Source organism: Microcaecilia unicolor, chromosome 1 (genome assembly GCF_901765095.1).
Source record: "Microcaecilia unicolor chromosome 1, aMicUni1.1, whole genome shotgun sequence".
Lineage (NCBI taxonomy): Eukaryota > Metazoa > Chordata > Amphibia > Gymnophiona > Siphonopidae > Microcaecilia > Microcaecilia unicolor.
In genome coordinates, this window is record NC_044031.1 from 665,776,029 (window position 1) to 665,803,878 (window position 27,850).

General features: G+C 41.1%; 1 protein-coding gene across 1 annotated transcript; it reads right to left on the reverse strand.

The window, feature by feature from the left end:
- Positions 1-829: 829 nt before the first annotated feature.
- On the reverse strand, positions 830-27,320 carry STOML1 (stomatin like 1). The gene is made up of 7 exons (XM_030187098.1): positions 26,847-27,320; positions 25,053-25,162; positions 18,745-18,894; positions 13,361-13,564; positions 10,475-10,712; positions 8,256-8,462; positions 830-2,281 (listed from the first exon to the last, which is right to left on the reverse strand). The coding sequence occupies exons 1-7, from the start codon at positions 27,004-27,006 to the stop codon at positions 2,082-2,084; spliced, it is 1,269 nt and encodes a 422-aa protein (XP_030042958.1). The 5' UTR covers positions 27,007-27,320; the 3' UTR covers positions 830-2,081.
- Positions 27,321-27,850: the final 530 nt, after the last annotated feature.

The window sequence follows — 27,850 nt, forward strand, 5'->3', positions numbered from 1 at the left end:
GAGACTCAATCAATCCGCAGAGGGAATAGGGTAAGATACAGTAAAGGTTGATGGGGACAGCATTTGTTGATAGATTGAAAAGAGGTCTCTTGAGGGATTGGGTGATTTCAAAAGTCTCTCGGAAATATAAGACTTTTTTGCCCTCCTAAGGTGAAGGTTAAATTCATGATGGACAGCCCTACATTTCTGTGACAGATTTAGACCTTTTCCAGAGCCTCTCTGCATGACGATACTGATTTAAGTAAAGAGATTAATGGAAAACATATGAGATAGATTTGCTTGCACTGCCTTCTTGGTATGCAAATTTCTCTCATGCATATTGTGGCAAAATAGTTATTGTGTAACCTCAATATAGAGAGAGAGCTCAGCAGGTGGTATATAATGCATATTCATTATGGATATCCTGAAAACAACAGGCCAGGTGGCCCCTAAGGACCAGTCTGAAAGCCATTTCTATAAAATAGTGCTTACGTGAATTAGCATGTAATTGCAATGGGATGTACATATGGGCGGAGCATGGGAGGGGCACAGGCATGTCTCCCAGAAAATGTGCATCACTTTCAGAATAATGTCAGTTGTGAACAGATCATGGAATATAACAGAATGTGTGTGCACAGATATACAGACTTGGGGCTCAGCACACCCCCGGTGTGGCAACCAATACAGGGCGCCAAGTAACAGAATTGCCTCCTACGGTAGTGTGCTTCTGCAAAACAGTGAACCAATTACTTTTTAATCATTTTATCTGAAGAACATCATATGGTTACCAATTAAATGAAAAACCCTATCAAATGCTATCAGTCATGACAAAAATGTAAACATGTATGCAGAGTTTCAAGAGGTTTGAACAAGACCTGGATCATCAAAATTATGCACCAGATGGAATTGAGAGCCTCTGCTCATCCCTGGAAATGAATGTTTATTATAAATTTATAAAACCATTTTTTCCAGCTAACAGATCAAAGGGGTATACAAAATAAAAATAAAGCAGACATCACAACATATCATAGAAGGGAACACCCTCATAAAATAGGAAAGAGACTCTACACAGCAGAACAAACATATATGTATAAAATAAATAAAATAGATCTACTTTTGGGATTCACCAGCAACTTGTAACCTAGGTTGCCACTGTTAAAGACACAATGATTATCTCAATGGACTTGGGTTTGACCCAGCCTGGATTTTCTTATATTGTTATAACTTTCTATGGGCCCTGTTTACTAAGGTGTGTTAATGTTTTTAGCAGGCCTATAGGTGCCTATTGGGATATTGTAGGCATGTACATGTTTAACGCACCTACACTGCTGCTTAATAAACTGGGCCCTATATTTGCTATATATAACATAGGATTTACTTTTTTGAAGGGGTTTTAGCTTTCTGTGCATACAATATTGCCGTTGTGTTTCTGAATTTTCATTGTATTTATGATGACGTTAGATGTTTTTAGTTAATATTATGTATGCTTTATTGTGTACTGCCTAGATTTGTAGATAGTGTGATATATCAATTGTTTTGAATAAATTAAAAAAGTCAATAAATATATTTTCCTGTTCAGAAGTGCTGCCAGCTGAGTTTCTAAGTCTGCATGAGAACGACAACCAGTCCTAGGTTTTTCTAGAGCCTTCTGTGTTAGTGATTTCTCCCCAAAATACTATCAAGTGCTGGACAGAGATGGTACATACATAGCACCTTCTTAAGATTAATTCTGTACCAAACCTAAAAACATCTTTAATTGAACATTGTTATCTATATAAAATCATTTTTTGCTCAACCATTAGGAACACCATGTATAAAGTGTCCTCTTGCTTCTTTTGTACTCATGATCTTGCTGAGTTTATAACCTTTACCGCAAAACAATCTTTCGGCACAATGGGGTACTTAGACTTGTTAGAAAATTGGGCAAGACCTCAAATCTATGACACTGAGCATGAGAAGGTCCGTTGGCAACACTAGCTAGAATTGGTTTGAGGGTGCCCCTTTGAAGAATGGAACTTGTTCCTGGTTCCCCTCTGCAGTTTCCATTCTTGCCTCGTGTCATGGCTTGGAAAGGACTCAAAGAATTTGATGTAAGAGGTGTATCATCGTCGCGTCATTGCCTTGAAGACCTCCTCTATTTTCAAGGTGGTCCTTAAGTCTCCATGCACAAGCAGTCTTCCGCTCATGTATGCTCCCAAAGGTCGGAGGTCACCGCAAACCATAGCCTGAAGGTCAGCTTCTGCCATTTCCAGGATTACATCAGGTTTGTGTTCAGGTTCTCCATAGCCAGCCTTTCCTTTGCCTGCAAAGGACACACAAACACATACAAAGAATAGCAGGAGATGAGCTAATAAGCAGGAGATATGACTCAGTGCCACCAAAGGTGCCAAATTCAGCTTTTAGATAAATATTTTGGTGAAAGACTGAAAACCAGGGAAAACAGATCCTTAATGCGTGTTACATGGCAATAAAATCAATTATTTTATGCAATGCACATTAGTTTAATTTATTGCAGGATACATAATAATTAGATGCAAACACATGCAAAACACCTCATTATTATATAAATTGACTAATGCAGCTTGAGATAGTAGTATTTATACCTGAATGTAAAGTTACTCACCTGTAGCAAGTGTTCTCCGAGGACAGCAGGACATATGTTCTCACACGTGGGTGATGCCATCCACAGAGCACCAATAAGGAGAAAATCCAACATTCAATTCTAGAAACTTTTGGCAGGCCCTACAGCACGTGCACATGTGCCTTCCCAGCTGCCTGACTCACACAGGACCCACAGTTGGCTAAAAAGCATAAAGAATTCAAGTCCTAGGGGAGGTGGGAGGGAATGTGAGAACAGCTGTCCTCTAAGAGCACCTGCTACAGGTGAGAATCTTTGCTTTCTCTGAGGACAAGCAGGATAGTATGTACTCACATATGGGAAGCCCTAGCTACCAGGCTCATGGGAAAACAACAAGCAACAGTCAATAAGAACTTACAAAGGCAAGACCAACCAGAACCAATAACTTTTAACAACATAAAAAAGCCAAATGTGACGGTATGCCTAGAACAGAAATGAATGGGCCTACTGGTGGAGTTGGATTCAATAAACCAAAATAAGTTCTGCAGAACTGCTAGTTCCTACAAAAAATATTCAGGGTGAGGTCGTTGTAGACCAAGTATCTGCTCAACCTTTGGATTTGAATAATATTTCAGTTATTCTTGAAGAATCTATTACTGACTCAACCGCGACATCTACATTATTAGTGCCTATGATTTTTGAGCAAGATGTAAATTCAATTGTGAAGCAATATTTTAGTCACTCTCAGGACTTGTTTCATGGGCAGAAACTTTGGATATACCCAGATGTAGCTAAGGTTACACAAATCTCCTCAATGGAGGCTGATCTCAAGCTATTGACGCCACCATGGCTTTTGACATTGTGAGCTGTGACATGACCCACCAGAGTCAGCCCAGCTTGAGCATAACTGAAGGAGATGAAATCTGCTAGCACATTGGATAAGGTGTGTTTACCTATGGCTGCCCCCATCCTGTCTGGGTCAAAAGAAAGAAAAAGCTGGGTGGACTGTTTATGGGCTTTAGTCCACACCAGATAGAAGGCTAAGGCTCACCTGCAGTCCCAGGTGTGCAGTGTGCTTTCACCAGGACGTATGTGGAGAACTATACTATTAAGAAGAAATTTTGGGTAAGGTGGATCAGCTACTAGGGCCTGAAGCTCACTGACCCTGTGAGCTGAATTGACTGTCAACAAAAATAAAGACCTTTTAGGTCAGGTACTTCAGACAGCAAAAGTCAAATGGCTCAAAAGGAGCTCTGAACAGGTGAGTAAGGATGACGTTAAGGTCCCATGATACAGTCAGAGGTTTGATGGGGGGACTTTGTCAGAAGCAAATCTCGCATAAAACAAATAACTAGAGGCTGTACAGAGATGGGTTTACCCTCTACATGGTGATGGTAAGCGCTGATTGCACTGAAGTGAACCCTTACAGAGTTGTTTTTAGATGCAGAAGGTATTAGTGGAATCTTTTCTGGAAGCCAGCAGGACCTTGAAACACCCTCAAGCAGTTGAAGGGATTCAAATTCTACACTCTCAATATCCAAGCCATGAGGACTTAGGATAGGAGGTTGGGATGCAGAAGAGATCCCTCATTCTGTGTGATAAAGGTCGGAGAACACTCAAATCCCCAAGGTTCTTCGGAGGAAAACTCCAGGTCTTGGCCAGTAAGGCGCGATGAGGATCACAGTATACTGCTTGAGTTTCTGCAGAGTGTTCCCGACCAGAAGGATGGGAGGATATGCATACAGAAAACCTTTCCCCTAATCTAGAAGAAAGGCATCTGATACTAGTCTGTCATGCAAACTGAGTCAGGAGCAGTACTGAAAGACTTTGTTGTTGAGATGAGTGGCAAAAAGATCCACCAAAGGGATCCCCACTCTCAGAAGATCTTCCAGATAATGCTCATACTGACAGACTACTCATGCGGTTGCATCACCTGGCTCAACCTGTCCGCTGGACTTTTGTCTTTGCCCATCAGGTATGTGGCCCTGAGTACCATGCCATGGCTGGAGGCCCACTGCACATTCCAACTGCTTCCTGACACAAGGGGCAGAATCCTGTAACCCCTCCCCCCGCTTGTTGATGTAGTTCATGGTAGCTTAATTATCTGTTTGGATTAGAACTATTTGGTTCAACAGCTGATCTCTGAAAGTCTTTATAGTGTTCCATATTGCCCACAGCTCTAGGAGCTTGCTGTGAAGTTCAGTCTCCTGAGCAGACCAGTGTCTCTGGGACAGGAGCACCCAATCCTAGGTTGGATGTATCTCTAGTCAGAATTTTCTAGGAAGGAGACACCAATTGCCCATATAACCGCTTTAGGGTTATCATATAGGGCACGGACTGCACTACTGATATCCCTGGACGTTTCCTCCAAGTTTAATTCAGTAGATGTCACTATGTTATTGCTTAGGTTGAAACAGCTAGGAGTGGTTGGTAAAGTTTATGAGTGGTTTGCCTCCTATTTGTCTGGACATGTCATACAGGTTCGTAGTGGGGGAAAGATCTCAGAACCTATTGTAGTTCAAAGAGGGATGGAACGGCTCTTTCTGCTCTTTCATTTAGTACTACATGGCCCCATTGTGTCGGGTGTTTGACCACCATCTTTATGCTGACAATGTTCAGGTTTTTTTTACCCAAAAGTCTTGTGGGGGTTAGATCTGTCGAGTCAGATATCAATATATATGAATTGTACAGGTGACTGGATCGCTGTGAACAAGCTTACCTTGAATTTGGAGAAAACTGAAATCATGGTTGTGGGAAGAGTATTGGATGAGAGATGGCAGCAGACAGTACAAGTAGGTGGATTTGAGGTGCCTGTTAGAAGTGAAATGAGGTTGTTAGGGGTGCTGCTGGATGCCCATCTCACAATGCAAGATCAGATTGGAAATGTGATACGTGCATCTTTCCATCAGTTGCATTTACTATATCGATTAAAGCCAATGCTGAAGGAAGTGACGTCAGCCCAGTGAATGGCTGCCTAAGAAAGTAGCGCGGCACACTGCACTTCGTTGAGGGGAATCAAAAAGGATCTTAAATTAATGCACACTGAATTTTCAGTGCTAAGTATGGAACTAAGATGGAAGCTTATTGATCTTGGAAAACGGGCTGAGGAGGCAGAAACGCGTTTTGATGAGTACATCAAGGTGCTCCAGACTGGGATAGGAAAATGTAGGAGGACAAGGCTGCGACAACACATATTTTAGATAAACTTGAGGACTTGGAGAATTGAAGCCACCGGAGGAACCAGCGCTTTGGATCCTGAAAGATCCAGAGTACTTGAATTCTGAGGAAGTGGTACAAAAAAAATCATAAGTCAGCTGTTATCTATTGAAACAGCTGATGGATCACGCAGTAATCAACTGGAGAGAGCTCACCGTGCTCTGGGCCGTGCCCGGTCTAATCAGCCGAAGGACATTATAGCGTGTTTTATGACTTTAAATTAAAAGAAAGGGACCTTACCAAAGTGCACACAGCTGGGACATTTGAGTGGGACACCTTTCCCATTACTATCTATCAGGACCTTTCCATGATAACTTTGAAGCGTCTGAGAGAAATGCGCCTGCTGATGCAATACCTTTGGGAAAAAGGGATCTGATACTGCTGGCAGAACCCCTTTGCATTATCCTAGTACCAGGAGGGCAAGTTGTTCCAAATTTAAATTGTGGTGGAAGCACAGGCAGTGCTTGCCCCGGAAGGTTGCTTGAAACCTCGCACTAAGGGATGCCAGACTTTGCTATTACCGGAGCATCCTAAATGGCACAGTGGTCAAGGGTGGCTGAAGAGACAACTTTCAGAGAAGATGCTCCCAGAGCATAGAACCACCTGAGAGACAGCTATGAGAAGTAATTTATGAGACAGTTTCTGATTTGACACCAGGAGTGATGGATCACGCAATTCTCTTTAAACTGTTGGTTAATACAATGATGTGATGACAGTTTCATCCTCTTCGTGACACCTTGGCATCTCTGTTTGATAGCCGGAGTGTTACAGTTTGGTTATGGGGAATGGGGAGAGGTGGGATGGGGTTGGGGTGGTCTATAAAGGTTATCATACTGTTCTGTTTCTTTGATTTTGATGCTTATCTGGTTGCTGTGCATTTGTATGAGGGAGGGTGGTTTGGGAGATGGGGACTGGATATATGCTTTCCTGAATTATGGCTATGGTGAATTTGGTCTATGTATCCTTAAATGTTATGGATCTGAATACCCTGTGTAAGCGTTGACTCCTTTTTAAGGAGCTGACATAATTGAATGCAGGGATGGGATTTGTGCAAGAAACACACTTGTTGCCCACACATGAAAAGCTTCTATCGCACAGGGAATTCCCTACTATTTTGTGCGCGTCTAGCAAGATGCAGCAAAAGGTTAAGGGAGTTCTTATAGTCCTGTCTAACCATTTTCCTTGGTATATCAGAGAGTTGGTTCTGGATACTGGTTAAGGTGCAACTCAGTGGACAGCTATATATGCTTCTTAATGTTTATGCACCCAATGCTGACCATAGTTTGTTTTTTGATAACCTGAATACAGTGTTACTCAATTATGGGGAGAGAAGACTATTGCTGAAGGAGGGGACTTTAACCTTACCCTTCATCCTTCCCTACATAATTCTAATTCTAAGATACCCTATGCCTGATCAGACAGAGAGCATTTGAGAACTTTTTTGCTCCCCTGGGGCTTGCTTGACCTGTGGAGACTGTATGTACTATCTGACAAAACAAGTACAACTGTCATGCCAAGAAAGATTCTTTAATCTGAAAAAGAGGGAGAGAATAACTGGAAATAGGTAAGGAAATTGAAATAAAGAACAAGAAAGGAACAGTGAGATGGAAAAGAAAAACAGGAATAAATTTATGGGATAGATGAATAACAGCACCTCCTACCTGCTGCTAAACCAAGAGTCATTTTCGAAGCATCTAATTTCAGCTATAAGGTATGATACAAGAGAAAAGCAGGAAGAAGAGGACCCGTTGGTTATCTTCTTCATCTCAACTTAAAAGTAACAACATTTGTGGGTTTAGATCAGAAAAATCTGCCAGCAGATCTTGCACCTCACCTTTACCGTATCTCAAATTAGTGGAATTAGAAAACGTTCAAAGAAGAGCAACCAAAATGATAGGATGGAACTCCTCTCATATGAGGAAAGGCTAAAAAGGTTAGAGCTCTTCAGCTTGGAAAAGATATGGATGAGGGGAGATATGATTGAGGTCTACAAAATCCTGAGTGGTGTAGAACGAATAGAAGTAAATCAATCTTTTACTTGTTCCAAAAGTACAAAGACTAGGGGACACTCAAGAAAGTTACATGGAAATACTTTTAAAACAAATAGGAGGAAATATTTTTTCACTCAACGAATAGTTAAGCTCTGGAACATGTGGTAACAGTGGTTAGCGTATCTGGATTTAAAAAAGGGTTGGACAAGTTCCTGGAGGAAAAGTCCACAGTCTGCTATTGAGACAGACATGGGGAAACAACTGCTTGCTCTGGAATTTGTAGCATGGAATGTTGCCATGATTTGGGTTTCTGCCAGGTACTTGTGACCTTGCTTGGCCACTGTTGGAAACAGGATACTGGGCTAGATGGACCACTGCTCTGACCCAGTATGGATACTCTTATGTTTGCAAGATCTGTCTCCTGGAATATGTTAATTTTGCAGCAAGCAGGAGATGCAACTGCTTTTCAGAATAAGAAAACATTGCCATACCTGTTGTGAGATCCAGGAAGTAGGTTTTCCGCTCTCCCTCAGGGCAAATAATGTTGAACTGGTAGCAAGCACCCACGTGACTAACCAAGGACTCAGACAGGAAGAGCTCCACGGCGGAGATCATCTCATCTGCACTAAGGTCAGCCTTGCAGGAGACAGGTACCACTGAAGGAGGGTCCAGCTCATTCAACAGCTCAACATTTTCACCTGCAATACAATGGCAGAGAAGTAATTTGAAAACCAATGATAAAGACTAGCGGCATGGCAACACTGGAAGCCCAGGAGTACTACAGCATCTTGCAACTTGTCAGGTAATGGATCCTGAGCAAACCATGGAGAACAAAGCTGCTTACCTATAATATGGGCTCTCCATGAACAGCAGGATAAATCAGCCACACATAGGTAACATCACCACATGATGGCATCAGCACAGTTTTTCTCTTCTAGAGCCCAGGAAAGCCTGGAAAGTGTATGCCAGTCACTTCTCCTCATCACTCTTTTGTATAGCTGGAAAACAGTATCTTGCTTCAACTGTAGGGAGAAGGTGGAAAGGATTGTGTGGCTAATTTATAGTCCTGTCCATAGAGACCCCGTCATACAGGTAAGTAACTTCACTTTCTCCATGGACAAGTAGGATCCAATTAGCCACAAACAGGTTACTCCCAAGCTGAGAATGCAAGAGGATGTGATATTCCAAATGTTGATTAGTACTCTTTGCAACCTGGATACTGTTGCTGTGGTAAGTTGAAGCAAGTCAGGCAAATACACTTTAGAAGACTTTATATTACTGACTACCACTGTCTGCCTTGAAGATGCCAATAATTGTAAAGAAGCAGAGATTGACTAGGGCTGTGACCATCAGTTGCATTAAAAGCACTTTTATATATTTCCGAATCAGGTATCAAAAGTATGGATGTGGTCATCAGCCTCAACTGACACATTTGTACAAATTTTCAGTTTAGACACCAAAATCAATTTGGTTGGAATTCAACATAGTGTAGCTGCCCTATCACCATCATGCAAAGGGTTAACTTATCTCTGCATAGCTTTTAGATGTTCCTTATATGTAGGGCTTGCTTCTATTGAGGCCAACCATGGTCTGAAAGAGTATGACAGGCATAATGGTACAATGATGGCAGAGGAGCAGACACCGGCTACGACTTTGGCCCACACTCACATAATATATGCAATCAACCATGCATTTAAAAGGGAGATGAGAATTAGTAGCATAAGTAGCAGTATACAACTGCAGACGAAGGTGTGGAACTGTCCTATGCTCATTTTGTTATGTTACTGAAGTCAGAGATGACTTTCAGTAAGAAATGTAGATGGATTCTAAAAACAATGGTACAGTGGTAAAACTGTGAATAATGCCAATAACAACCAGAGCTTGTGACTCGTCCTGCTAATGAGGGAAATGTAAGTTCAGAGAGTAGGAAGGGCAGCAGACGATGTCCGAACTATCACCATTATTAAGTATCCAAGACTTGAAACGAGTCATGTTTTGGCCCGCAAGGGCCTTCCTCAGGAGTCTTCAGTTGGATGTATGTTGATATCAAGCTAAACGCAATGCGATACAGGTAATGTTTAATATTTGTTTTAAATTTACTACACTGTAGTTTCATCGCATGCCGTTCCCATGGCTAAAAATCAGAAGTGGCAAAGAAAAGGTGAGTGTGCAGTGGGGGATTGGGGGCAGAGTAAAAGGAAGAGTGTACCATGGGGGGGGGGCTTAGGGCAGACAAAAGGGGCGAGTGTGTCATTTGGGGGGGGGGGGGGGGGGGTCCCAGGGTTTTCTTCCATCTGAGCACGGTAAGGGAATAGCAGCAATGCTCTGGGTGTGCCAGGTTTTTTTTTTTTTTTTTGGAGAGCCTGGTCAATTAGGGCACTTTACTTGGCTTATTTGTTCTAAAAACAGGTCTAGCTCAAAACATCTTAGTTTCAGTCCTGGACATTTTTGTTTTGTTCCATTATGACTGAAAAACGTCCAGGTCTTAGGAATGCCTAAATCATCCCCCTGAGATCTGGACACACTGCAGGAGAAAAACATCTGGAAAATGGGTTTCAAAAATACTGATTTGGATATTTTTGTAAGAAAAATGTCCAAATGCTGCTTTATGCCACTTTTAACACATTTTTCTCTTTTGAAAATGAGCCCCAAATTATAATGCTTATCAAAAATGAAAGAAAAACACCCCACAAGTTTGCACAACACTCACCAGCATCAGGCTTTTCATTTTGCTCTGAGCTTTGATTGGCTACTGCCAGACTGTTGTTAAGGAAGTGCATTGCAAGTTGCTGAATGGGGCCAACCAGCCCTTCCAATCCTGGAACAGTAGGTGGTACAATCAGAGGCCCAGGGACAAAGTCTTCAGGTGGCTTCAGCACTGCCTCAAAAATCAACTCAACTCGATCTACTTCTAGGCCCCAGAACTTGGTATTTTCATTGAGGTCAACCTGAAAAATGTAAGTTGACAGTAGCAGTGCTAAATCCATAATGGACAAGTCTTGGACAACAGCAGAGAAGGCAGGAGGATGCAAAAAACAGTAGGAAAGCATACATTCTGCTAATGAACATGCACCTTCTACTTTGCTGTTGCTAATGCCTCTCATCTTGTGATCTGTATCTTCTTTCCACGCTCACCCACACAGATTATATGGTAGCTGAGCTGGAACCAATCAGGCTACAACTCCTCTTAAACCAACCAAGCTGACATCAGTGGGATAGTGATAGTCAGGTACTATCTGCTGAGATCACTAAGCAGTCAGATGTTTGGACAGCATGAGTTCTAGTAGCTGTTTACAAAAGTTGGTGTTAAACAGCAGAGGGCACTGGGTGTTGGATTAGGTATGGGAACTTATATATCTATCTACTTAGGGTAGTAGAGAACCACAGAGGAAGACAACAGGGAACTACAGTGTTGAGATAGTTTCTGAACCCCCTAGGATTGTCTAATTTAGTACAATTTTACTGAAAAGATTATCAGGATCTGATCTAAACTTTGATAAGAGAGAAAGATAATACCATCAAATAAATAACTCAGAACAAAAGATAGATTTTGATTATTTATTCTAGCAAAAAGATTCAATATATATCCCTGTGTGAAAATGTTTGAACCCTTCATTTAATATCTGCTAGCACTCCTTTGAATGACAATAACGTCGAGTCAAAGTTTCCCACACTGTCAGTCTAATTCTTACTTTGGCCCATTTTTCTATGCAGAACTGTTTCAACTCTGCAACATTTGAAGACATCCTAGCGTAAACAGCTCACTTCTGCTTTACTCTCAGGACGCTCTTGACAGGACAACTGCTCTTGGGTAGGATTATTGTAGTCTTCAAGTTTTTCAACTGTATGGAACAATGGAGCCTCACGTTTAGAAATGGTCTTGTAGACCTGTCTTGCCAAATGAGTGTCAACTAGTCTTTGTCATAGGTCCTCTAAAATTTATTTGGACAACAGCATGATTGATCTTCTCTGTAAAAGTTAATTCAACCCAACTCAGAACCTTTTGGACTTTTATACAGGACAGGACATCCAGGCTCAGCTATGCATTTACTCTGTAGGATGGATTACTTATTACCTAATTATTTAAACACCTAATTTTACTCAACCAATTACTTGTGCTAAGGAAACTACGGGTTCAATTACTATTTCACTCACTGAATCCTAATCAGTCTTAGAATTATCTCTACTTTCAGGGCTGTGGAGTCGGAGTCAGCAAAAATGTACCAACTCTGACGCCAGCTTCAAAATAAAAAAACCCATTATAATATATGGTAAATTAATTTTATACTTATCTCTTTGTCCTGAATCTAAAGTTATATTTAGCAGTACTTTAGATCCAGAAGAAAAAAATTAAAGCCTAATCAGAGTCGGAAAAATAGAGGCGTCAGACTTGAATGTTTAGTGTATTGACTCCACAGCTCTGCTTTCTACATTGCATCTCAAGAAACACAGAATTGTTTCATGTACATCTTTTTTATGCATAAAAGAGTATCATGGTAAGATATTCATTCTCATTATTGTACTTGGGTTCAGAGACATTTTCTAAGCATTGCATACCCTACAATTGGTCAAGTTTTTATGGGTGGTGGCTGAGATATATCCTTAGCACTATAGACAAGAGTAACTGGGAGGACTGGATAGGCCAATTGGTCATGATCTGCAGTCTTCTGCCATGCTACTTTCAATCACTCTGCTCTTTACAGAATACTTTCCCTCTTCCATGTAACTCCCTCTCCGCTTTCCGATCTTAAATTTTCTCTCTATCTCTCAATAATTCTCCCCAAAGACACCCATACACTATGCACACATGCAATGAGTCATTCCACCCACCAATGCATCCTATGTGGTGCTACAGTAAGGGATGCCACACTATAATGGAGTACCAATATGTTTGTAACACATTCCCTTTTCTTTTCATATACATATTAACAATGAGCAGGCCGGCCTCTGATGACTGATGCATTGGTTCACTATGTTGAAATATAGTGACTGTGAACCAGGGGTATCAGTATGCTGTGTGCTGAGGACTAGGCCTTGTCCAGTTTGCCTTGGTCCTAGTACATTCTGGGGAGGTGACAAGAAGAAAGGAAACTTTTTGTCTAATCCTACCACGCAAATGCATCCTGCACAGAAGGAAGAAGGATGGGCTGTAGAAGGGAGCATAGTAATTACAAGACACCATGCTAGACTGTCCTTGGGGCTATGAGTCCACTAAAGTGTCCTAAGAGAATTTCAGGGGTCAAGTAGTAATATATCTCTCACAACTGTGCCCCCTACCCCCAAACCAGAGAAATGAAAAGCACAAAGGGAGAAGCAGAAGAATGACTTGTGAATTAGTGTTATAACTCACAGCACTAGAGCTGTCAAAGAAGTGTATTCTATCTGTGTTTTGATGTCATATTGTTCTGTGTTGGGTCTAATGGTGTAGTAATAGCTGACAGGGGTTCTGAATAAGAATATTGGGGTCTCACTTCTCCAGAAGCAATAGTCAACATATCACAGAATACAGAGCATGCTGGATTGGAAGAAGGAAAGAAAGTGTAATTCAAGGCTGGGAAAGAATATTGACAAAGTAATAAGTAAGAGGAAGGCTCACCAGCAGGTGGTCTAAAATGCGCAGCTTCTCCATCTGAATCTCCTTCAGATGCTTCTTGCTCAAGGTTCCAACCATCAGGTTCTGGGCTGTCATCCGGGTGGCTGTGTTTAAATTCTGCACAGCCATGACAGACAGAACCGGGTTCGAGATGTGGAATTGGATATCAGCACCAACCGAGATCATTGCTCCATCCTTGGTTGTCACCTGCAGAAAGACATGAGCAGAGAGATTATCTCTGAGAAGCACACCAAGAGTTCTGACCAGAATCCTTCCTGAGTACGGCAGCAGAGCCTAACAGTATTCCTCCAAGAGTATTGCATGGTGCATTACACTTCTGGAAGTGCCAAGGTAATCTGTAAAGCTTCTGGAATAATAGCAGCTGAAGAATTGACCCTAGATAAAATCTCTTTACTATATATAGTATGTGCAATGGCCAAACTGAGGCACCAACACACCTACCTTTGGCCTCCCACATTCAGATTTAGAATTATTATTTATAATCTGCCCTTGTCCAAAGCAGAAAACAATAAACATACATAATATCTACAAAAATAAACCATAATCAACAGAGGTCAACAGTCCAAAAGCAACTAGACAAATCAAAAAAGCATCCTCATTCAGCAGGTAGGTACATAGCAAGCCAGACACAATAAATGGCCCCTTAACTGTCGCTTAAATGCAACCAATTGGGACTCTTTTTTTTTTTTAGTTTTATAGGCAATTTGTTCCATTCAAGTGGCCCTGAGATTGAGCAAGTCCCATTCTTCATCAGTTCCAAGTGCAAGCGTTGTAGAGGGGGCACAGCAAGATCACAAGCCGTTGCAGGTCACAAGGGGCACAATGGCACATACCATTTAACAACATTTTTCAAATAAAAAGAACAATCCTGGTAATCCTGGAATAGAGGGTTGAGGGAATCATTCTGTATAATCCCTCGTTGTTTAAACTTTACATGATAAACAACAGGCAGCCACCGTAAATGCTTCAAATACATCGTAATATGCTCAGACTGTGGTAAGTCAATATCCCTGTTACACAGCCCCAGTACTTCAGTTGTTTTCATTGCTACAAGCTGTTAACACCCTCCTTCCAGACCAGGTCATATCATCCTTGGCTCCTTCTTCTTTGCAGCTAAATGTCTGCACCTTAATCTTCATCACCACCACCGGAGCCACCAACTAAACCTCATTCTTTCCTCACTGCTGCTTCCTTGGTGGATAAAACCCCCTATTTTACATAGAATATAGAGAATGGAATTTAAATGTCCTTGTCGTGAAGTGTTCAATTCCTGTTGTAGTTTAGAAAAGGGTCTGCCATCGTAGAAACTTTTAAAAATACCTACAAGAGCGCATACATATTTGCCTGCACATGCAGTGGGAGCAACCATTTCACAAAGATACAAGCTGAAAAATGAGAGAATAAATGGCACAAACTTGACAGTTAACAAACAGAACTGTGACCAATTACATGTGGAAGTGGTGATTTTGTAATGTCCACATCTAGCTGCTCCATTATACAAACCTCATGTAAGTGCTACCAACTGAATACTTGTTTTCATTTTGGAGGTGGGTATAAACAACAAGAGAATAGAGGGTTGAGGGAGTCATTCTGTATAATCCCTCATTGTTTATACCCACCTTCAAAATGAAAACAAGTTAAAGCTGTGGCCTTCCCTGAATAGAGCACTTTTTAAAATCCTATACATGCCCTTGAGCTGGTATCAACCCCAACAGGTACCTTTTTCTCCATATAAGTGTATTCCCTCAATAAAATGGTAAATACTTGTACAGTTTTTACTCCTGCCCAAGTCACTCCCAAACAACAATCATTTGAAATCTCTATTTTGTGTGATCTCCACGTGTAAAAAGAAACAGAAAAATGAAGGCAGATAAAGGTCATTTAGCATATCCAGTCTGCCAATCCATGCAAACTGTTCTCCCTATCACTCCCTCAGAGATCCTATGTACTTCTCCCAAGCTCTCTTGAATTCAGATATTGTTTTCATCTCCACCACTTCCACCGGGAGGCTGTTCCACGAATTCACCATTCTTTCCGTGAAAAGCTATTTTCTTCAGGTTACTTCTAAGTCTATCCCCTTTCACCTTCATCCTATGTCCCCTTGTTCCAAAGCTTCCTTTCAATTGAAGCAGGCTCGCCTCCTTTGCATTTTTGCCGAATAAGTATTTAAATGTCCTATCATATCCCCTCTCCTGCCTTTCTTCCAAAGTATACATATCGAGATCTTTAAGTCTGTCCACGTACACTTTATGACGAAGACTGCTGACCATTTTAGTAGCCACCCTCTGGACCGACTCTATCCTGTTTATGTCTTTTTGGAAGTGTGGTCCTCAGAATTGAGCAAAATATTCTAAATGAGGTCTCACCAGTCTTATACAGGGGCATCACCACCTCCCTTTCCCTATGCACTCAAGCATCCTTCTAGCTTTCGCCATCACCTTTAGTACCTGTTTAGCAACCTTAAGATCATCACATAAATCCAAATCAGTAACTTTCTGAAATCGATATATACATGTGTATGTGATATAAACGTGTAAATGCTACTACTTACATGTGGAGATGTTTCTAATGGCCAATATATCTTATTGACTGGTGGTACTGCTTCAAATGGTATATGCAGTATTTAATGGAAAAAAGAAAAAAGCCTCAAAGAGCCCCAAGTCATGTGATACCTTCAGAGCAGAAACTTTCATCATTGGCACAAAATCCTTCCTTAAAAATCACTCAATGTCCATCGTGCAATAAAAATATACTACTACTTTAATTTTTTTCAAATTTTCTTTTAAAATGTACTTATCTTTGCACAATGATCTGATATAGAGCAGTCTCCCAGATTCACTTGCATAACTCTGATCCCAAACAAAATCTAAAACAAAACAGTTCATACTTCTTAATCGCGCATTTTCTGCTCAACCATGGCTCTCAAAAATCTACAAGCATAGCTCCTCTTCTTTATATCCTGACGTCAGATGCCAAGATCACCTCAATCCAATCACAATTCAGGAACACTCAGGGGTCAATTAAATCCTCGATGTATTCAAAAGAGGTAACACCGTTCTATACGAGTGTTCAAACCAGATGGTTCTAAGGTTTTCAGGCAGAATATCCATTTCTGTTCTCATTGTAATAATTTCCTTTGTCTGTCACTGCCTCTCTTCGGCAGCGCTCTCCATTGCAGGGCAAGACAGTGCAAGGGAACAAAATCATGACCACACTGAATTCAGCGTGGACATCATTTTGATTTCTTGCCCTGCAATGGATAGCACCGCCAAAGGGAGGCAGCGATTGTGATTTACAGCATCAAATTTCTATGTTAAATTGTACAGCGCTGCATAACCCTAGTAGCGCTTTAGAAATGTCAAGTAGTAGTAGTAGTAAATGCTGACGAGATATCAAACTGTAAAAGAACTGCTTCCTTGCCCAGAGCCAAGTATCGCTTTATTTCTGTTGTAAGCACTGTTAGCACTGTTTCAGTAATATGCATTGGGTGGAACCCAATCTGAGAAGAATGCAAATACATAGATTCTTCTAAGAAGAGTAAAAATTGGTGATTCACCACAAACTCTAATAGCTTTGCTATCCAGGGAATACTCGCTACAGGTCGAAGTTATCAACCTGAGTGAGATCCCCTTCTAATTTTTATAGGAATGGGAGTGAGAGCAACGGAAGCAATTTCATTAGGATAAATGCCCTCCAACAGCACATTATTTATAAATGCAGTATTTTGAGAAGGACCTGCATTTAAATAAAATGATGGACAAATATCCAAGGAACCTTCTCTCTTAGCTGCCCTTCCCCAAATTCTTCCAATCATAGTAGAGGAAACAGATGAAAATTCATTCCAAAGTCTATCTGCTGGTATATCATTTGTCTGACTAACCTTATGGAGTATAAGAGAAAAGATCAAGTGACATGAAGATGGTTTGTGCTGAAATATGCTGATTGTCTGTTCTCACCTTGAGACAGCTGAAATAGCAAAACTCTGGCCACAGTCAATATGACTTGATTCACAGAAGCAAAAGTGCATCTTGTCTTTGAATATTTTCAGATTTTGTCATATTTACTGGGTGGATCCAGTTGAAACTGAGCTTGAGTTTTAACTATTCCTTTTAAAAAGGGTTTTCTTTTATGCCTATGAAGATAATTGACCCTGATAAAGTCCTTTTCAACCTGAAAGATTTACAATATGGGTGGAGGCGAGGGAGCTGTGGCTTTTTCCTTTTCAAATTTATTGTACTCCATGAGGATTAATATAGTCTAAAAAGTACTTTTCCAAATTATATTTTATTTCTTTATTTATTGCATTTGTATCTCACACTTTTCCACCATATGGCAGGTTCAATGTGGCTTAACCATTTGATTGCAACTACAGAAAGACGGTATATCAAATCCCATCCCCTTTACCTGCTACGTTATATCTATATCTCTTTCCCTGCTAAGTTACATCTATATCAACCCTCTAGATCTTTGAGATCTGCTGATCATTTCATACAAGATGTACCATCGTACCATGTGATAAGACCAAATGGGCTTAGATTGAGGTTGAGAAAAATCCAGTATGTAAAACAATTTAACAGAGAGCTGAAGACCTACCTTTTTATACAGGTATATGGAGAGGTGGAAGTGTTCAATTAAAAGGACAGAACTGGATATACTGAGGTATTGTATAGGCTGAAAAGTTTACATATACTAATGTTTGTAAGTATGGTCTTTCTGATGTGTAGTTTTATGTGGTTTGTTTAATTTAAGTGAATATATTTTTTTGTTAACTGTCTAGAATGATTGGATTGTGCAGTATACAAGTTATTAAATAAAATAAATATTAAACCATAACTTCTGTGTTAAAGACTGCTGTCAAAGCAGGGCTTTCCAGAGAGGGCCCATAGTTACCACAGACATCTTGACCACTGGAACTAGTTTTAACTCACTGGTATCATTGATGTTTGGCCCTATAAAACGGGCCCAGTTCCGATTGCTTCTGTGGTAACCTCATTCCCTCAGTGCGGATCAACTACCCAGTGTAGTGATTATCCTCTCTCTCTCAACCAGAACTGACAGCTTCTCCCTATGACAATGGTGGGCAACCACGATCACCAATGGCTACAATCCATTTAGGTTTTCAAGATTTCCATACAATAGGAGCAATACATGTATAGCAATCTCATGCGTATTCATTATGAAAATCTTGGAAACCCAAATGGATTGTGGCCCTCAAGGACTGTGATTGCCCACCCCTGTCCTATGACTTCTCAGGCATAGGATTATGACCTTGAACGTTGTCAAAACTGTCACACAGAGGTAAAAGTGAAGAGTCAGGAAAAAAAGAGAAGAGCTGACCATTTTGGACTACTGGCAGTCCATCTCACCTTACAGGGAGGCACGTTGAATGCTCTGATTCTGAGGTCAACCCGTTGCCACTGATCAATGAATGGCAGCAGCAGAACCACCCCGGGCCCCTTGGGGTGCTTAATCCTGCCCAGGCGAAACACCACAACCTTCTCGTAGTTCGGGATTATCTGTGGAGCAAAAGCAAAGGCAGAATACTTTCAAAAAGTTTCCCATGCCTTCTCTGTTTCTATTATTTGTACATCCCTTGTGTTTACAAGGCCATGTGCAGAAGCATTAACAGGTATACAAACACAGGTTATAAAACAGAAGGTAGCGAGTCATTTTAAAGCTACTGGACACATATACAAATACTGTGCGTGGCTATCACCGAGGAACATTGGTTTGAAATAAATTTTAATAACGTTTGGTGATGGAAAAGCCAGAAAGGGTTGGCATTGGGAGGGGGGTGCAAACAGGGCACTTGCCCTGGGCCCCCATGCTACAGATAGTCCAAAGCTTGCACAAAGCTGAAGAAGATGCAGCCTGCTGTTGAATTTTGGGGTCCCAGCACGTTTAACACCAGCCCTGAAGCCAGATGAAGATCGACAGCTTGTTTTTAACTGGGGCCTGAAAACACAAAGAGATAAAGTGACTTGCCTAAGGTTCCACTGAGCATCAAGGGCATAGACACACCTTAAAACACATTCTTCTGTGCTCTCCTGATCCACCGCCCTGTGCGTTATTCCTTCTCTTTCCTTTCCAGGTCAATCCTGCTGTAGGCTCACCACAGCATTACTGTCAGCTACATGCCAACTTCCTGGAACCGCAGAGTAGCCCAGTCATGCAATGCAAAGAGGGAACCATTCCAGTCTCCCTATCTCTCCCTCCAGCTCCATGAAGTGAAATCAGTGCAGACAGTCTGAGAACAGCTCCACTCAAACCTTTAAATGATTTCAGTACAAGGAGGAGCTAATTTAAGTTAACCTTATTTTCTTTAGTACTACTACTACTTATCATTTCTAAAGCGCTACTAGATGTACGCAGAGCTGTACATTTGAAAATGAAGAGACAGTCCCTGCTCGACAGAGCTTACAATCTTAGCAACCTCATGCAGGGGTATTGCAGATCCAGTGTGTTCAAATGCACATATAGACCATGGCAGCATCTTCATCTCAGAACACTTTACTGCTAACTCATTACATTTCTTAAACTGTTCTTTCACAAATACTCTGTATTTCTGGGAATAGGCACGTTGCCAACAGCACTTAACAATGCTATCATGTGGGACAGAATCGGCTGAACCTTCCTTAGGGGTTAGGGAATAGGGTGAATGGGGGCCACCACCCCAGCCCCATACGACTGAAGTAGCCCCACCTCTATGCTATACTTTCCTGTCAGCTAGGGAGAGGACCAAAAGTCACCATTTCAAGGACTCACCGTAGCTTATTTATTTGTTTGTGACATTTACATCCCACATTATCCCAAACAAGTTCAGGCTCAATGCGGCTAACAGGAAACATTTCCAATAATACAAGTAATTTGAGCATTCTAGTGTACAATCCATAAACATCGCTTCTATACAACAACCAAGGTAAGATACCTAACATGCCCAGGAACTAACAATCACTAACATAGGTAAGGGATTACAAGCTTACAAAATAATAGGTAATCAGTGACATATCTTAGTGGGTTTGGCAGAGAACTCAACAACTTTGTAGCTTGGTAGGTAAAGACTGCAGTATGAATAGATTTATAATGAACTTTCTTACAACTTGGATAATGAAGCAGAGAGTCCCTAGATGAAGGCAAAGCATTTCTTGAAGGCAAATCTATTGGGTTTTGCATGTAACTAGGCAACAGACCATACAACATTTGATAAACAAGTACACAACGCATAAAGGTAATCCGAGAATTTATTGGAAGCCAGTGTAATTTAACCAGGAGAAGAGTTGCTTTGGAATAGCGGGGAGCTCCACATACATTCTACGCCAACTTTAATTTCTTGACTAAGGAGTACTTCAAACCTGAGTAAACAGCATTATAATAATCAAATCTGGAAAGTACTAATGTTTGGACCAAAGATCGAAAGACAGAATTTGAAAAGAAAGGTGTAATCACTTCACAATGTATTGAAAACACTGGAAACCATCTTAGAAACCTGAGGTTCAAAGGCCAGATACTGGTCAATAGTTATACCCAGAATTTTCTTAGTGGTAGCTAATGGGTATAATGAAGTTCTTACTGACCACAGGATGATAGGAGTTAGTCAGAATTAGGAATTTGGTTTTATCTTTGTAAAGTTTAAGTTTGAAATTAATGGCCCAGGATTCCATCAGATCCAAGCCAGATTTGATGGTAGCCAATATTTCTACTAAATTATCCACAAATGGAATAAAAATGGTAATGTCATGGTATATATAAAGGCCTTAAAACCACAGAATTTCTAGCTACCTAGTGGGGGCCATCATTAAATTGAACAGAATAGGAGAAAGAGGGGAGACCTGAGGAAAGTCACAAACAGAGGGCTAAGACGGAGACAAAACACCAGTCTGATTACTTGATAATGTCAAGATTTTAGAAATCCATTGAACCACTGCAAAGCTGTACCGCAGATACCAAAATGATCCATCAAACTCAGTAAAATGCAGTGGTCATCTGTATCAAAAGCACTAGACATATCAAACTGCAAAATTAAAAATTTCCTACCTAGGCTCAGTTCTTTCCTAAAGTTGGCTATCAAGGTGGTTAATACAGTTTCTGTACTATATGCAGGTCTGAACCAAGATTGAGAGCTATGTAGAGTAGAGAGTAAGTGAAGGTGTTCCATGAGTTGAGATGACACCAAACCTTTCATCACCTTTACTAACAACGGTATGGAGGCCACTGGTCTATAACTGGAAACTTCACTCCTGCTAGCCGAGGGGTTCTTCGGAATAGGAGTAAGAATTATACTGACTTTACCTTTAGGGAAAAAACCCTGAGATAGCATACAGGACAGAATTGATGGGAGACAACAAATAAATAAATCTAGAGCAGTCCTCAGTAAATAACTTGGGCATAGATCCAATAAACAATGTGAAAAAAAGAAAAAAAAATGTACAGAATCTTTGGCAATGAAAAGAATGACCACACCCTATCTGCAGGAGAGCACTCTAAGGGGTCCTTTTACTAAGGTGTGACGAAAAATGGCCTGCGCTAGTGTAGGCATGTATTTTGGACATGCGCAGATCCATTTTTCAGTGCGCCTGTAAAAAAAAAAAAAGGCCTTTTTTTTTTTGCTGGAAATGGAAGTGCGGCAAAATAAAAATTGGTGCGCATCCATTTTGGGTCCGAGACCTTACTGACACCCATTCACTTAGCAGTAAGGTCTCACATGTTAACAGGTGGTAATGGTCAATACATGTACAATGCTGATTACTGCCCGGTTAGCGCCACGCGCCGGAAAATAAAAAATATTTTCTGACGCGCCTAGTAGATGCACATAAAAAATGAAATTACCACCTAGGCCATGCGATAGCTGGGCAGTAGTTCAAAATGTACGAACGTTGGACACGCATAGGCGCCTATGTGGCTTAGTAAAAGGACCCCTAAGGAATTAATAGGTAAACCAAAATAATCATTCAAGATAGAGCTAGGACGATTTAGCTCAGCACGGATTTTACCAATTTTCTGTGCAAAGTAATTTGCAAGTTCAATTGCAGATGGGATGAATTCGGTAATGGCTGATACAATTTGAGTATGTAACAATGAATTAACCAAGAAATAAAGCTTCCTAATACTTATCGAGGGTCCATCTATCTGCTTTGCAAAGTAAGAAGTTTTGGCTATCTTGATTTTATGTTTATATTCCTTAGACAATGTTTTCCAGATGGACCAATTTTCGGCAGTTCTGGACTTTGACCAAGCTCTTTTGTGCCACCTACAATTCCTTTTTGCCTCCAAAAGCTCCTCTGTGAACCATGGAGATAATTTCTTACTAGGGGCCCTGTTTACTAAGCAGCATTGTAGGCGCGTTAACGTTGCTAACATGTGTTAGCCATGTACGCGCATTAACCATTTACATGCCTACAATATCCCTATAGGCGCCTACATAGTTAGCGCGCTACAAACACTAACACACCTTAGTAAACAAGGCCCTAGGTCTCAGTTTTGGTTTTCTCAGGCGTATTAGGTCCAAAACCTTCCTACAGGTGGTGTCCCAATATTCTAAGAAATCCGAAGAAGAAGCTGACAGTAATTGATCACATGGCATACGAGACCAGAATTCAGTTGCATTAATTTTGTTACAAAGGTGTTTAATTTATTTGCCGACCTACCAGCAATAACAATTGCATTCTAATAAAGTGTTAGAGTCAGCTAACTGTAATCAGACCACGGAGTAGGGGTCCAAGATGGCTCTGAAATGCCAAAATTTACAGGATCAGTAAATCTATAAGCTAAAAGGTCTAACTGGTGACCCTTAATATGGGAGAGATTACCAGCACAAAGGGAAAATTGCAAATGATTTAAGAAGGGAGATAAATTCGTAGTATGGGAATCACTAGGTTTAACCAGAAAACTGACATCTCTTAGCAAGAGAACATTGTCGGAAAGGACACAAGCATTAAAAATGAATTCAAAGATATTATTTTCTACATTACTCCAGTTACCTGGCGGACAATAGAGTAAAACCAGACAAAGATGTCATCACTGATGTCATATGCAACAATTTCAAGCTTCAGGGAGAGTGATTCAGAAATTGGCTTTAGTTTGAAGAATGATTTATATATTATTGCTATACCACCACCTCGTTTTTTATTTCTGGCAACAGGAAATATACTATAACCAAAAGGACATAAATCATTGACGACAGGATCCACCTTCAAATGCAGCCAAGCCTCAGAGATCAGAAGAAATCCAAATTGTTCTTCTTTAATCCAGTCTTTTATTTATCCCACCTTGTTAACAACAGATCTAGCATCTATGTAGCAGTTAATGAAACGGATTTGCACATTAACTAAGTGACATAAGAACACAAGAGTAGCCATACTGGGTCAGACCGATGGTCCATCTAGCCCAGTATTCTGTTTTCCAAACAGTGGCCAAGCCAGGTCACAAGTACCTGGCAGAAAACTAAATCGTGCCAACACTCCATACTACAAATCCCAGGGCAAGCAGTTACTTCTCATGTCTGTCTCAATAGCAGCCTATGGACTTTTCCTCCAGGATTGTGTTCAAACCTTTTTAAAATCCAGATATGGCTTAAGTCTCGCCTTAGCCTGAGAGTAGTGTGGTTCTGATACACAGTGAATAATATTGTCCGAGGTTCAAGCCTGCACTGGCTGTTAGTAAAATCTATGACTATTTCAGTTAGCTCTGACTCGATGAGAGGTCAGGACTGGGGATACTATAGTGAGCTTCTAAAGCCACGGTTTGAGGGCCCAGTAATAAAGCACAAATCAGTAAGCAACAGAACCATTTTACCACATTCGCTTGAACTAACATTATTAAATTTCTAGGAACAAATTTATATCGTCATGAACTTACAAAATATCCTAAAAAGAGCAAGATCTTTGGGAAGTGCTTCCTCCAAGCAGCCATGCCCGGAAGCACCTGAAGTTGCGTACAAAGGGATGCACAAAGCTTACTGCCCCTCCCTCTAGGTATCAAATTTATTCATTCAAGGAAAGCCTGAGGATCAACACTTTAGGGGGTCATAGCTGGGTCACTCTAGCACAAGTTCTATAAGCAGAAATTCTAGCAGAAATGCAAGTGCTCATGTATCTAGGTCTGTCTGGTAGGCTATGCAGGGGAACAAGAAGGTCAGATGTTTAGGCAACAACAACATCAGCGACATCAGGAATGGTGAATGCTGAAGAGAACTAAATAAGGTTCTTGTATGCTCTTGAAGTATCAAAGAGGAAGATAAAAAAAAGACTGTCTTGGATAAGGAGAAATCTTAAGAGATGGCTCAACACTGTAGATGGCACTTGTGACAAAACAACTGAGCAGACTAGATGGTCTTTATTCGGTTACCGTTTACTGTGTTACTAAATGCAGGCTATGCTCCCAGGCAAGCTGGGTTAAACTTCTTCCTCATTTCTTATTGATCTGCATATCTGCTAAGCTCATCCATGCAGTTGCTGACCCCACGTGGCCACAATTAAACACTGCTGTCCACAGACTTTTGGGGGGGGGGGGGGGGGGGGGGGGGGAAGGTGAAAGCAACATTAAAGCAAAAATCATTTGTGTTTCCATAGCTGTACAAATACTAACACTAAGCACCTTTTTTTGCTAGAATATAAACTTGTAAATAAATTACAATTTAAATATTGTACGCTTTTGAGGCTTAAGGGCCATATCTTACTTTTATGGAAAACCATCCAGAGATAGGAAAAGTGAGGAACAGCAGTATGGTGGCCAACACTGTGACAACTCCGTGGCAGATCCATGATAAACAGCTTTGAGACTTATCTCCTGAAGGAACAGAAAATTAAGGGTTAAATGAGGAGCAGGCTGGCAGATGCAAGCAGCTGAGAGCAGAAAGTGACAGAAATAGAGAGAAAAGAAATAGAGTTTTTACAGCAGGCTAACAGACATGAATATACAAGAACTATAAAATAGTGATGAAATTTGCAATATCCAACAGTAAGACGTAGAGCACTGCCTACTTAAAACCTTGCTCAAATCAATTAAATATTTGCAGTTTGTGTGATCACTTCCCTGCCGCAGTAAGGTGACCAGCACTTTATATGGCCATCAAGCTAGGGATGAAACTACACAGAGGACACGCACCATGTGGCTCAGACTCACTCAGAGCCAAGTGATGTAGGGAGAAGTTCCTGTTCCAGTGGCAGTGGTGACAGAGAGGAGATGTTCTTGCTCCACAGATTGCAGCGTGATTAGTAGGGGAGCTAGAGGAGAAGTATGAGGCTGTCTTGCAGGAATAAAGGCTGACTGGCTGTGATAGGGTTGGAATAGGGTTGGGGGGAGGCTGACTGGCTTGATGAGACAGGAACAGGGGCTAAGGGATGGCTGATGTTGGCTTGCTGGATGGTGAGGGTGAGCTGGTCTGGTCAGGGAGTGGGCAGCAGGAGCTTGGAGTTGACTAATTTAAGAGAGAATGGAGATGGTGGGATGGAGAGGAAGACTGGTGGGAGTAACAGGCTGGAGACAACAGAGGTGGGGAGAGAGAGTGAGCTAGACTGGGTGACAACAAGGTAGATGGGGAAGAGTGAGAGAGCAACTCTATGTAATGACAGGGTGAGACTGGGTAGGGAGTGGGGATGGGGGCTGCTGGCTCTCTGTTTCTGCCAGTGGCCTGCAGGGCTTCATGGGCCTGATTTACTAAGCCTTCTTCTCCCTTGGACATGAGAAGGGAAAAGACCCTTGTATATAAGGCTCTAAAGAAGCTGTAGTAGACTTCAGAGACTTCCCCCTCCTTTCCCACTCATATTAAATGGAAACAGTGGGGGTCGAGGGAAGTCTGAGCCACTGCTCCTAAAGCCAAAGAAAAATTGTCAAGGCCTGGCATATGAGATATATACTAACACACTCACTGACATAGACAAGATCCAGTGCACAATTCCTATATCCTAGTCATTCTCAATATCTTTAACAAAACACATACAGCCAGTTTGGTTTTAGGAATGTCCACAATAATTTAATATGAAATAAATTAGTAATGTACTGCCTCCATTGTATACTAATCTGTCTCCTTGATTGCAGATATCTTGAAAAACCAGACTGGCTGGATGTGTCCCAGTGACTTGTCTTGAGAGTCACTGCTTTATCCTAATAAAGATGATTTTATGAAGATTATTTTAATTGTTCCACAAATCAACTTTCCAAGAGAAATATTAAGAGACTCGCAATTTACAGACAGAAAGTATCTACTTAAGTAATTCTGAGAAAGCCAGTGACAGTTTGGAGATATATAAATCACAACTAATGCATATGCCACAGATAACCTTTGAGATCTTAAAACCCACAGATCACCTTTGAGATCTTAAAACCCACAGATCTGGGATCTGCAGTTATTATTTTAGCCAGTCTGAGCTGTGTTTATGGCTGTTTGTCACACAGATCTCTCAGTAACCTAGTCCAGGTACAGTTGTTACCCATATAATAAACCATATGACGTTTGAATATTTAAACTTACCAGGAAAATACTGGCCAGCTGTTACTGTGAAGTGATCAAGGTCATTTTTTACAGAACCAACATTGCAGAAACTCTTCTGAGACCCATAGAGGCTGGTGCCACAGGGGAATCGATCAAAATCCCCCATAGGAAGGGCTTGATAGCCTGACCGGTTAAACATGTTCAACAGCTGGACAGCCACACACTTAAAATAAGCGTTTCCCTGTGTGGCACACTGCAATCAGCCTGCACTTGCCCATCGGAGGCAAACCCTGTCAATAATCCCAATTACTCTGATCTCCATGTGAACAAGAGAGCTCCTGCACCTCCTTCCTTTCTATTTCACTGTATTACAATGTAGAGGATATGGAGTGTCATTTCTATCTCACTGTATCACACAATAAAGATAATAAAGCCCAATCTCCAAGCACTTTTATAGTATCCCTCACTACAAAAGCTGCTTCTCACGTCCTCAGCTTCCTGGTGTACTGGGAACAGATCAGTAAGGGCGACGGGGGGACCAGGAGAAAAAGAGAAGCACCTTGCATGGCAAATAACTAAAGAACTGGGAAACTGCTCCCTCTAGCTGTTGGAAGATCATAGCAGGGAGCGAGAAAGAAAAGTGGGGGAAGATACAAAGAAGAGGGTGAGATGAGACAGAAAGAAAAAGACACAAGAGACCAAGAATATGTAGGAAAAGTAAGAGAAAGAAAGCGTGAGAGAGAGAGAGAGAGAGACCTTGGATCCTTAAATGGATAATCTACACCAGGTCTTACAAGATGGTTTGTAGGACTGGAACCTGGACATGCATGAGCCACTAGTCTCATTTGAAGCCTCAGAAGAGGGGCTAAAATGTTCTGGCCCAGAATTTCCCCAGAAGTCTTTGCTTTTCTCTTTGAGAAAGCACATTTTTTCTATTTTTGATTTTTCACACAGCACAGAAGGAAATGCATGTCTGTCTACTTCTCTGGTATTGCACTTATACAAAGTCTGGCTTCTTGGCTTTCCAGTTCTCCTTTTGTTTC